Source organism: Tauraco erythrolophus, chromosome 8 (assembly GCF_009769465.1).
Source record: "Tauraco erythrolophus isolate bTauEry1 chromosome 8, bTauEry1.pri, whole genome shotgun sequence".
Classification (NCBI taxonomy): domain Eukaryota; kingdom Metazoa; phylum Chordata; class Aves; order Musophagiformes; family Musophagidae; genus Tauraco; species Tauraco erythrolophus.
In genome coordinates, this window is record NC_141472.1 from 39,469,836 (window position 1) to 39,483,679 (window position 13,844).

At 36.8% G+C, this 13,844-nt stretch overlaps 1 protein-coding gene across 1 annotated transcript in view; it reads right to left on the reverse strand.

The window, feature by feature from the left end:
• The window catches only part of LRP1B (LDL receptor related protein 1B), a 583,373-nt gene that overhangs the window by 341,885 nt on the left and 227,644 nt on the right, over positions 1 to 13,844 (reverse strand). The window contains exon 7 of the mRNA XM_086616175.1: positions 1,539 to 1,701. Coding sequence (XP_086472301.1) covers positions 1,539 to 1,701 — 163 coding nt within the window. The remainder of the gene's footprint in view (positions 1 to 1,538; positions 1,702 to 13,844) is intronic.

Here is a 13,844-nt window from a genome sequence, read left to right on the forward strand (position 1 = left end):
ATGTATGTCAGATAATTAATAAATATGCCAATAAATCCAGTAGAGAAATAACTGATGAAATGCAAAACATGCATTCTGACAAAAATGTCCACTGAGTGTTTCCATCATGAAATAAATTGATATTGTTATGAAAAATCACACTGAAATACCATAAACACTTCCAGTCTTTCCTGCAGGCCAGCACTTCTACCCACACTAAACCAGAAGCTATTAGTCTCACATCTGGCACTGAAAAAGGTGACTATTTGAACAAGAATGGTTTGTAGGTAGCAGATAATTAACGAAGGAAAAACAGTCTCTCTTTTTCTGTTCCACCCCTCCTCACAGAATCAAAGGTTGGATACAATTCTTGCATCCCTGACAGGTAAGATTAGCTAATAACAAGCTTTGGATTCATCTAGCAAATCCAGCAAAGAATATACAAGAAAACGTACAGAAAAAAAAAAAGCTGCTGTTGGCAAATTTGAAAGCTTCAAGTTCTTTCAGATCTGAACTTGCAGAAAATCAATTTACACATGGATTTTTATTTTTCTGTTAAAATAACTCTGCAGTCAGATCAAGTCAAGCTTACCATCTGCTGCAGATAGAAATACAGCTATATTCAAGAAATACATTATAAAACTTCTTTGTAAACTTTACATGCAAGCTGTTCTTGTCAGAATTAAAGTCATTGTGATAATGCATCTTAATATTCAATCAGGTTTTAAATAGAGAGTGATGAAAGTCCACATATGGATGACAAGCTGTTCTACAGTAAATATTTTTGTATTTATTGAGGAGGGGCTTATGGTAGTTTAGGACATATTCCACCAGGCATTTCAGTCTAAACTGTTTACAGACTAATAAAACCAAGATAAAATTCCTGTTCTAAAATCCTGACCAAAATTTAGTTTTTAAATTAACTTGATCCTATTCCTATTCCTACTCAGATATGCTTTTACTTTGTCATTTGCTTGAAAACTTTTCACAGCTGGTGACTGTTAAAGAATGGAAGACTTATAGTACCCTGTATTTTAAGCAAGGCTTTATTCCCAAGTGACGCTGAATGTATCTATGGAAAAAGAAACAGTAAATACAATGCAATTTTACCATTAGAGCTGACTCTCTAAAGAAGAGTAAAAATTCTTCCACTTTTTTATGTCATTAAACTTGCTAAAGCCATTTCCAATATTTCTGCAACTGAGGAGATACAGTATTAAAAACCCACAAAAGTTCTTTTCCACATCCTCTAGTTAGAAACACAATTTACAGAAACACAGAAGCAAAAGAAAATCTTATGACAAGTAAGGACGAAACTGTTTTTCCATTTTTGATTCCATTTTAAGAAGTCACAAGGAACATGTTGCAATTAATATAGTGAACTACTTGCTACAATTTCATTACAGATTACTGTTCTGTTACAGCAACTACACAAGTAACTCAATACATCAATTAAAAAATAGTTTTTAAAACACCTGGATGAAACAGATTGACTATACGCAGCCACAGACAAGCATGCATCCTATAAAACAAATCCTCAAGCAGATAAATCATCTTACCCTGATGTTGGGTCAACAGCTACGGCCTTAGGGTTACTGAGATCCAGCTCGATGAGGGTAATGCACACTGATCCGTTCTGGTTGCAGACGAAGATCCTGTCACTGACGTTATCCACAAAGTAAAAATTGCCGGTGATCCAGTCGATTGCTATTTGCTGCACATCTGCCAGAAAGAAAAAAAAAAAAGAAAAAACCCCTCAGAAGTGCAATTGTAATACAAACAACTGAACTGCTAGCAGCTTCACCAAGCGGATGCTCTACTCAGTTAAAGAGCTCAAGCTGTTTTTACATGTTTTATATGGTATAAAATAAGGAATCCAATTCTCCACACACAAATACTGGTTGCAGAGAATTTTTCCTTTTTAAGTACAAAAGTCTGATTGCAGCTTCAAGGGTGTGAAAGATATACATTTGCCTGTAGTTCTCTTAAATATTTTAAAGTTTGTCATCGTGAATTTTTTTATGGTATATTCAGAAGCAACATCACTGAGTGACGGTGCATCTGTGAAACATGGGTCCGAAACGCTGACGGCAGCAGGTGGCAGGGGGAAGGCAGCCTCTGAAGCCACTCAAGTTCTGAAGTTAGTTCCAGGATGTCTGCTACACCGTGGGGATGATACACTGATAAAGCTTAGAAATAGTTATATTTAAAGGGGACTAAAACCAGATAAAAAATATTTCACAGGAATAAAAAAAATCCTGTGTAGATATGCATGGCTAAAACCACTGTATGCAATCACAGACATGCGTGTGCATGCATTTATTTTCATTTAAATTCCTTTTTTTTTTGTAGTTCTGAGAAATCTGGATGTTGCCAGATTTCTGATTCAATTGCCACAACGAGTAGCATTAAAGTAACTGTCTGTGTGTATACAAAGACATTTCTTAACAGTGACACCAGGAGTTTTCCTTCTCCGGACGCTAAGGTAGCTTCACAACTACCTAACACAACTGTTTTAAAACAGTCAGTTCTTTTTCTTCTGAGTGGTTCTTCCTGGAACCACTTCTTGTAAATGTCTTCTAAATCCTGCATTTTTCTTATAAGTCAACCTGCCATACATAGTCTTACTGTTACAGTAAGCAAAAGTATAAAGAAGAGCAAAGAACATAACTTTATCGATTTCATTTTACTAAGATTTCCTTACTTCTTATTTTTGTTGACAGTAGTGTATTGATATCACCCTGTAAGACAGACTTAGTTACTCTTTAATTGAGTAACTCAATTACTATAACAATATTTTCTGTTAAATGTTTTCAATGTTAAATAGTAATTTTTTTATTTTTCAAAAATGTATCTTCATTATATTATGGCAGTTTCAAAATACTGCTAACGTAAGCTGCAATTCTTTCATGATGAGAGAAGCCAGATGTGATAAAATAACATTTCACAGAGTAGCTTTTTTCCCAGTTACTTTCAGTGTTCTGTATTTCTATCATCCTTCAGAAGTTGAATTTTTAGGGCTTTTTTTCCACACTCCAACAAGAAACTGTTGCTGCCATCACAGACATGCTGCATTGGAGAATATAAAGTAAACTTGATTCAGAAAAAAATTGTTGTCATGAAGTTTTTGACAGTAACTGAGGGCTTATGAGTCAGGCATTTGCTAAATACTTAAAACAGATACGGAGACTCATGCATTGTCCTTCAAAGTGCAGGTAACATAAACAAGATTTACTCAAATATCAGGAATGGGTTCCAGCTGTATTCCATCTCAGCCATCCCATTACACAGTTCACTGCTGTCTCTTCTCGCTCAGATTTCTCCCCTTCTGCTATTCATTTTCCTTTTAATTCAAAGTGAATATTATGTCTCTTCCCTTCTGATAGCTCCTATTACAAAGATATGCTGAGCCAGAATAAAGAAATGCTCCATTTAGTCCAGTATCCAACCTCCAGGGGAGGCCAATGTCAGGTGCACTATGAGGCATATGAGAGCACTAATAGATTTTAGACAATAGGGAGGAAAAGTTTTCTTTGTTCTTGTCCAAAAAAAATACAGGATATGCTTTAAAAAATATCAGAAAAACTCTGTCTCTCTGGAAATCGGTAGTAGTTTCAGTATTTTCAATGTGTCTGCTTTCCATTTTCAGAAGTTGCATTCATGGAATGAAAGGTTTATGGCTCACTGATTCAGTGAGACTTTTAAAAACCGAACATAGGCTTCCATGTAAGAGAAGCATTTCTGAAAATGTTATTTATAGAGAACGAAAGTTACAAAAGAGAATAAACTTTAAATATTTGTAGAAATGAAATTAGTAATTAAATTCATGCAGTGAGAGCTCTGGAAGTTTGATACAGTGGGAAGCAGAGGAAAAGGAACAGCTCAAATAGCCTGCTGGAGGAACGTACTGTTTTCTTCTTAACCTGTGGGAAAAGTACCTATTTTTACATAAATGTGATACATACCTGAAAGGTATGAAAAACACAGCTTATTAGATCTGTTAACATAACAATACCCACATTAATAAAATGTTGGCTGTTATTTTTTCCTTAGTTATTCACTAACATGTCACAAGAAATGGCACTAAACAGGTATTTTATATGGAAAACAAGGATAATTAATTGAAGATCCTATTAGGGATAACCATTTGCATGGCATAGTTAAAACTGAGGTTGCTCAGCAATCCAGGAGAAGTGTGACATCCAGAAGCAATTTGCAATTTCACCCCATAACCTTTGTGTCAAAGAATTCAAAAAGCACTGGTAGCTCTTGACACCTATTTCCCTGATTTCCTTTCCCCAGCAGGTTCTCTTCAGGAAGGGCATGGAGGTACCAGCAGCACAGGCTATTTGAGAGGCTCAGGCTCATTACAACTGCATTCCTTCTTCATTCAAAGCTGCTCATTACAAAGCATGCTATGCTTAAAGACTTAATCACAGTTTCCAGAAAAAGAGGCACACACATTAACTCATTGTCCTAGGTTACAATGTAAGATGTGCCCAAAAGTATGCATTCTATCACCATCTTCATGAGCTGTTGAGACCAGGTGGGGAAGTGTTTTCCTTGCCTCCTTCTTCCAGACTATCTTCTGTTAATGGGCCCATCAATACCTTGCCGCAAGACTCATGGATAAGTCCCTCCAGGAGCCATCTGTATTTAATGGGCAATCAAGGATCTACCGCCAGACTCACAGAATAACATCAGCCTCATCGTGAGATGCTCCACGGCCGGCGCGGGGTGGAGAGAGCCAAGCGTTCCCACCTGGATATAATCTGGGGTTTGAGACAGCACAAGCAGCCTTTTCCCACTGGATTCCCAGAAGAGCAGCTTATTTTTCTCCACCGGATTCCCAGAGGAACACCAGGCCCATCTACAGCACCACTGGACCTTCAGAGGCAACCTACACCCTTCTACAGGATCACTGACTGCTTCAACAGAACCACATGCGCCACTCCAGGAGGGCTGCAGCCACCATTTGATCGGACTGCTACCAACACCCTGACCGACAGGGTGTCAGGTCATATTCTGACTCTGTCAGTGTTTTGGGTTTTTTTCTACTATTGCATTTGCTTTTTTTCTTTTTTTTCCTAGTAAAGAACTGTTATTCCTATTCCCATATCTTTGCCTGAGAGACCCTTAATCTCAAAATTCTAATAATTCCGAGAAAGGGAGTTTGAATTTTCCATTTCAAGGGAGGCTCCTGCCTTCCTTAGCAGACTCCTGACTTTTCAAACCCAGACACTCATGTTTTAATTCAGAAGTCTTCTACACGAAATGGAGGAGAGATCTCCCACTACACAAAAACCTCCTCTCTCAAAAACAGACCCTCTGGGGCAGAACATCACTGTAATCTAGCAGTTGCCCAGAACGTTCAGCACACAGCAGTATTTGCATTGAACAGTTACCAACACGTCGTGCATTGCAGATGCCATTGATCTCGTTTGGGTTTTGTCTTCTTTGCACCGTGTGCTCTGCAGTGAATTGGACACATCCACTTTCCCACAAGAGAAGAAGTTTAGAAAAAAATATGGAAGTCTACTCCTCCATAAAATTATATTCTGCATGAAAAATCCACTTAGCTAGCAGATAAGAGTTTTTATGAATCAAACTCTTAATCTCTATGGTTCCGCTAGCAGCTATGCATTAAGCTGCTTTCAATGGCTCTCCAGTTATCACACAAGTTGGATGCACTGTATGCCATAGAGATAAGGTTCTGGTTGCACTGGGGACTTCTAAAACATATATTCTTGTACTCAAGAAGTTACTGAATTCATTTCATGCCTATTTCTGGATTCATATATTAAAAATCAATATGTACAGATGTCTAGTCCACTCACATCTTTAAAGTAATTAATCTTTTTTTCTTCCATCCATACAGTTTGAGAAGTCTCTAAAAAAAAAAAGTGTCTCACCCTGAAAAAACACATATTTATTCTGAGCAACCTTGTATACATTTTTGAGAGTTTCTCTTACTTTAATGTTTCCTTGGAGCATTCCTGCCAAATGCGATCATCCTTTCTTTATTGCTTTCTGAAAACTAGGATTTCCTCTTAAGGACTTCATAAAGAATAGTTAAGATATCATATAGTCTAAATTCTACTTTAGTTAATGACTTTATGTAGACCATGGGCACTAGCAAAAGTGTGGCTAGAAGTATACTTTTTCTATTTTTTTAAATACACAAATATTATTATATTATACCTTTAGAGAAAATAGCAATTTTATATAAGGGTGGCTAAATCTTCAAAGGGTACTGGAAATATATGTTTTATGCCCAAAACAGAGTTTATGAAAATCAGAGCCATATTGAATGACTGTCTTCTTTCACTTTACTTTTCAATTTTATATCTTGTACTGTGTCCATTACTATATTTATTTCAATTTCAAATCAAGACTTGCACAAGAAGACTTCAGTTAACAGAAAAGAGGGAAAAGCACTGTCATGTTCTTGTATTTATACTACTGTCATAATCAAGGTTTCAGCACACGCACTGCCTATTAAAATCAATATTATGTTAACAGATTTCATTTTTTCCAGATGTTGAAGAAAGACTAGAAACAGAAAATTTAGTAAGCTTTCTCCATTTATACACTTCAGTAAAAGCATTCCTTGTTTTTAAGGAGGGAAATGATCTAAGCAAACGGCTCCGTGGAACTCAGAGTGGTTGAAGCCTTTTTTTAGAAACTTCTTAGTGAACTGGGGAATGATTTTGGATGAAATATAATTAAAATTAAAAATGCTCAGTGCACTCTCCATATGCTTCTGGTTAATTATGAAAGAGATAGACAACCTCTCTCTATTATAAGGGAAAGAATTTAGCTTCTATAGCCTTATATACTTAAAATTTCCCTTGCAATGAACATGACTGCAATGAGCACAGCCTAAATGGACTTGGAAATCTACTCAAGATTCAAGGAGCAACAATTTAATTGACAGTTACTAGGGGAAATCAGAACCATGATTCGTTCTTCCTCTTTGGGCATGGTTTTGGACCTTCTTTTTTTTTTTTTTTTGAGAAAGAGCAAGATACCATTACAGTATTGATTTCTTGCTTGTATTTTCCCCAACATTAACGTAAATATTAAAGATGCTTAAACATACTACTTATTTTTGTCACACTTTTTTTTTTTATTCTTTTGCAAAAGTTAATCTTAAAGGAAAAATTAAAAATATACCAAAGAAGCTAAAAAAAAAAAAAAGTATTAATTTTTCTTCCATAACCCATGCACATCTCTTCTGAACGACTATAACAATCAGACTTCCACATAGAAAGAATTCTGGGCTTGCTTGGGGCAGATGAGAGAAGGAGAAGTGGTTTAAAAAGTGAAGAGCATGGGTGGGCAGGTACCCCGATTCCCTATGACTGCAGCCTTGAAACCACAGTTGAGGGGAGGGAAGTGTTTTCTACTCTTACTGCACCAAAACATCAGCTGTTTAGTTTATAGAAATCTTTCCACTTTGCAAAGAGCAGCTCAGCGTTGTCACAGGTAGTCAGGTTTGCTATGAGTCACTCGTTTAATTTACTCTGTTATACAAGGAGGGTAGTTCTGAGGATTGTGCACGCGTTGTTTGGACGGTTGGCCATATGCTAGGGGAATAAACACGTCGGAGAAGCAAGAGAGGATCGCTGTAATAAAACTTTCAGGAGCTTAACATTTCTGTAACGAGCATCTTAACACATGGAAGATGTCAGTATAGTCCCCAACGGTAGCGGAAAATGGGAGTGCAAGGGTGGTACTGCTCAACTGCCTCGTGCCAGGAAAAGTCACCTTCTGGTCCCCCTTCCCCCTAAGGCCAGGAGAGCAGATCTGCAGATCTCCTGGGCATGTTCACACCCGCTTACTCTACAACCTGTTATGTCAGTAACTGTTTGCCTCCGGGGCTTGCTTTCATAAACCAGCCCAGGGCAAGTAAGAGTTTGCTTCACTGTATTTTGACTAAGGAAGCATCTCCTGCTTCCTGCTGAGTCAAAAGCAGCGAGACAGAAACAAAGGTAGGTTAAAAAAAAAAAAAAAAAAGAGAAAGGGGGGGAAAAAAAAAGAAAAAAAAAACAATATGGAAGCCAAAACCATGAAAAATGAGATAACCTAAAAAAAATAAATAAAAATAGAATTACATACTTGAGAGATTTTTGCCTTTTCCTATGTTTTCTCAATCTTCAGGGTGTATTTTTTTCATATATGTTCATTTTAGTTGTCCAAAACTAGAAAGCTGCTTTCATTTTTGACTGAAAGCTGAGATTTCAGCAGGTGAGACTTTGTGAATTGTGTAAGATAAAAAAATGATAAAAGTGCCAGGCATGGACACACCTGTTTAGTTTAATTTGCTATCTATTTAGAAAAAAAAAAAAAAGGTAAAATCATGTATTTTCAAAGGAACTAACAAATTTTATTCCAAAAACAACAACAAGCAGCTTGGGGAAAGGCTTTTTGCCTCTGCTTGAGGAAAAAGACAAGTTTTGAATAAGCAGACAAACAGTAGCAAGCCTTTCTTTTTCTAAAATAGCCAGTAGTGGTGAGAGCAGGTAAAGAGTGGTTAAAACATGCTTCAATGACAGGCTGTGAAATCTTGCAGAAGCGCTGCCTTTGCTGTGCCTCTCTTCTGAGAGTAATGTTCCTAATTAGCAGCCCAGGCAACCTTATACTGACACTGTAGTTTGGGAAAGTTAAGCTGGCACAGATTTTTCTGTGCCCCTTCTCCTGGCAGCAATTTGCCATAATTATGTCTGCAACGCCATTTACAAAATACAGTTTTTATTAAAAATGTCACTATTCAATAAGTTAGACACTCTGGTGTCTAAACTTTTAACAGCCATGTCCTGAGTGATTATTGCATATGTTTAAAAATGAAAAATTAAATGAAAAATATCCATCTATCTTTTCCAAATGACTCATCCCCAAATATCTAACTCCTCTGAATTAAACCAGCCTTCTCAGATACTGTTTGTAAGACTATAATGCAAAACCTAAAGCATACTAAATTTAAATAAGCACTTTAAAGCATCCAGACTTCAAGTTCCTCAAAAGAAAAGAAAGCTTTTCCTCTTGTTTGCTCAGTAACATAATTTAAATTTCAATAAATAGGGTTACTGTCAAAAATACACTTGGTGTTCTTCCAACCCTACAGGATATTAGAAGATACTGCTTTAAAAACCTATAAATGTGAACATTTAGACAATAGCAGTTCCCCCAAGCTGAAGAGCTTTCAAAAATATGAGCCTAATCTAAATATTATGAATACTTAATGAAAGCATCCTGATAGGTCACAAAGACACCTAGTCTCTCAGTGACGTAGTCTACCCAGTCACTCAGAGATTCAAGCATTCAGCTTCCAACTAGGTACAGAAGAGAACACATTTAGGCACTTACTCTGTAGGGGCATTTCTCTTTAAAATCAGATTTTTATCCTTCTAGTGGATGCAGCCCACTTATCAAGAAGAGAAGATCCAACGCATGAAACTTCACATAATTTAGGAGTTTCTAAAATTAGCAGTTCCACACCTTTCAAAGGACTCCACAAAGCCCGTCACACAGTCTGGCCTACAAGATCCCTGTCAGTCCTCATATCTATGAATTAATATCCTACCACTGATGATAAGATATGGTCATAGAAGCCAGTTTTGGGGTCTCTTCAGCAGCACAGCGGATAGCTATGGAAGTTTGCTGCTCAGCTCAAAATAAATCGTGTTATAGAATGATTCTACCACACAATGCATCAAGTTTCTGGAATGAGTAAAACGAGTGAAATTTTCTGTTACTGGGTCTTGACTCACAGAGTTGGCTGTGATGCCAACAGGTTAAATGAGGAAGGAGCAAGTGTAAAACAATGAAAAAAGGGCCTTAGAAGTGGCCCTATCTTTATTCTTGAGTATTATGACTTTTATAAGGAGTGAATTTTCTGATATCAATCTCCTGTCAGAAACAAGTAAGAATAGTTGAAAACCATAACGTTTCTAATTTCTGCATTACTGAGCTTCAAACACATTGCCCAGTGACTGTAAACTTGTAATGGGGTCCCAGTAGCCTGCATACATGCTGAACAATAAAGACAGATTTATAGAGGTACATAGCTATAACAGTCTCTCTTTTTTTTTAACTGCGCATTCAAAAGCTTCTTATAAATCTGCTGAGACTGTGAATCAAACCCAGTTATTTACTTCAAAGCAGTTAAGTCATCCACTGTTAAAATTAAAGCATAATTCAGCCGCAATAGGCATCCCATCAAGCACGGGGACGAAGAGAACGGCTGCGGGGAAAACGACGTGGCTACATTAAGCTGGATCACTTGTCTCATTTAACCACCTTCCATCAAAGGCAAAAGTCTACAACATTCCACCTTCCTAGGACTGCCTGCCCCACCTGGCTTCACCAACCACCCTCACACAAGAATAAGGTCACTTAAACACCGTCCCATAAACACGCTGAGCAGTAGATTATTACCATTTTAAAGATATGTCAGTAAAATTTGGAGTTACTTTTGCAATACAAAGTATTTCAGGAAAATGACTTCCAGAGAGAGTTGGAACAGTTTAATACTGGAGGTAGGCAATGGTGCTTTAAGGAACACTTTTGAAGGGACATTGTAGAAGCAAATTGTCTTTGTCAGCTCTAAAAGAAAGGCTTAGGGAACAAAGGAAACTCATATTGCACATTTTTTGTAGAACACATTTATCAGGCAACACTGGTTCACAGGATCTGGAATATGCTGCAGTTTCTTGCAGGTAAAATGCAGGTCATAATTTTGTAGGAGAATTTAATTTTGAGCCTACTATAGTTGCTATTAGCAATATATGGTCTAGACTATATGAATATGCAGTACATGACATGACCTAGTACTATAAATCAATCTGTTTCTTTTCCCCAAAGGGCATTATTACATTCAATTTTAATCAGAAAGTAATACTGATCATAGAGTATTTCATTCTGATACATAGATATATTCATATTGGGCACAAAAGTCTTTATCTTTATCTTGAACATAGGGGAAAAGCAGAAGACATTACAGTTTCCAATTTTTTTTTTTTTGCTAAAATAAATTTTATTACAGAACTTGTTTATAACTTAATTAAAATCTGTGTATGGAGTCCAATTTAAATCCAGCTTGATAATTATGACTTCAGAGTACACTAGAAAATTTAACAATATCTTCAATTATAAAAACATAACTGCACAGTTAGCAAATGTATACCTCGTTGTTCCACATAGTATCTCTGAAACAAAACCATATCATGTCCCTTACTAGATGAGACAGCCTGTTTTTTCAAGGGTGCTAAAGAAAGAAAAAGAAATTGCTTCTTATATTAAATGACATTAAGCTGTTTTCTTCATGTTTTTCCCTCTCTCTAACACTGTCACCACCTGACGCCATTCGTACTTCTGCAAACCACTCAAAACCTCCGTGCAGCACCCACTAATGTCGCTGGCCTCATCTTATAGTTTGAGCAAAACAAATAAAACCCATTATGTTTACGAATGCTGACTGCCGACTGACTGTAACACATGCATACTCATGTAATCATTACCTCATCCTTCCTTTCTTTCTATCTGTCCTTTTGTTTTCATTCATTCATTACATCTTTTCGATATCAAAGTAGTAACCTTTGAGGATAAGTCTGTTATTTATTATACGGGACCTAACCAACAAGGCAGTCAATTGCCCAGACTTACAATACAGGCATCACTGATACACTTACAAAAAAAAAAAAAAAAAAAGGTTGTTTCTTTTTTCTAACTTTATTATTATTTCCAGTATTGCAAGAAATAAAAATAAAATATGGGTTTAGAGTTACGCGTTAATTATTTTTCTATTCAGTTTTCAAACAGACATCAGGATACTGCTCTTTTTTTGTTTATTCACCTCTATCATCATCGCTACTGTGATGGGATCCAAGTACCGGTCTACCTGAGCATTATGTCAAAATGGAATACCACCACAGATTCCTTTAAAAAGTCTCACAAACCACGCAAATAGCTGTTGCTTCCAGCAATATGGCTCAAACTCGATGCTCTCATATTTGCAGAACTTGAACTTTGCTTTCAGAAAGCTTCCAGCCCTTTCCAAAACTAGCCACTTTAGAAAGATATGAGGCCATAATCCCACCTCTTCTCAACCACAGAAGTCTTGTGTACTTTGAGCTAACTATTTCTACCTTGTGTATCCCCTACCATTTTAGCATTTCAGTTTTTAAACCTCACAGCATCCCTATGCCATATGGAAATACTGTTATTCTCATTTTACATTTAGAGGAGAAAAGACAAGATTACTTGCTAAATGTCATCCTGTAAGTCTCAGGAAAAACAGTGGTCTCCTGGCTACCAGCATATTGCCTTTCTTTTCCTAAATCACTCCTCCTTTTTCGGTAAAAAGAATTTGTCCCAACACTTGCAAAGAAATACCAAGGAGAGACATGAATACACATCGCGTCCCTCCTCCGGGTCCCCTCTGCAAGGTGTGCTCTTGTCTTCCTCGTAGCAATATTTTTTGCCTGCCCTAATGTTAAATTCCTTGTGCAGTGAGTGATCCCACAAGCAGCAAGACACATGGTGTTAATGCTCTCGATGTTTAAGAGTGGAGCAGGAGCAGGGCACTGGGTGCTGATGGGCTCTGCCTTCACCTTACCCAGCACCCTTCCAGCCAGCAGTCCTGCGTGAGGCTCCCCAGACAATCTGACGGTGCATGTAGAAGTGTATTCAATTCTTTTCAGGGCAGCTATCTTCCATTTTATTTTTTTTTTTTCTCAGTCTACTTCACGAAAGAATAAACGTTTGTCCAAGTATATATTTGCAAAAGGAAAATTCCAACAACTCAAACTGTGGCCAACTACTTTGGAACATACAGAACACGGATTACGGCACATTCACTGACTGTTATAAAATCTGTTTCCCCACAACTTCATCTTACTTGAGTCTCCTTTTCCCAATGCGTTAGTTTCTGAAGCGAATGCAGTGGTTATGGCTATTTAAAACAAATTTGAATTTTGCAAGCAGTTGAACAGACTCAATGACTAACCAATATATCTTTGAAAAAGTCTTAAAGTGAAAATACATATTTTCAGTATATTTCTGACTGGAAGAGAAAGAGTGTTGATCTTTTAAAACACATTATATTGATCTCTTCATATATAAACATAAAAACACTCCCTCATACTGAAAAAATTAAATCATATACTTAAGTAAAATATCAATATATGACATGCAAGCAAGTCCAAAAATACCAAATCGAGCAAGAGTCTCTGGAAACGCAAATCGTGGCAGGTTTCCCCACACACTCCTCAATCAGCTCATTATTTTTGCTTATAGAGTGTGACAGAGATTTTACGCAATTGCACAAGCAAAGAATCTCCAAACTTTTATCATCAGCTCAAGAACTGTCATGGTGAATGCCTAATCCAACACATCAAACTGCAGCTGTTCTGTGACATGTTGATGAAGTGCAGGGCTTCAGCTCTGCGTAAACAGACCGACCCTTTTGCATATTCTGCCCTTCTCTTCTCATTTAATTACTCACAATGATTAAAATGCTTTTTTCTAGAACTAAGAAATTTATATACCTTAAGTCTGACTTCAGCAAAAGTGATTTACTCCGCTTAAAATATTTGTTACATGTAATTTTTCAATTTCAGAGTAGGCACTTCACTAAAACCACCAGTAAAAATTTGAAAGAAAAAACAAAATTTTGTTTTATTCAACCTAACTGACAAATAGTGAGAAGGATAGGATTTGTTCTTCCATTTTATTTATTTCATAATGTTGACATGATCCACAAGGTTTTCAGTATTTCAAGTTCTACTCCAAAGCTGAAGTCAAAAGAAAAGTTTTAATCAAATTTGCTTCATTCTAAGTAGAAATTCACAATATAAATTTTG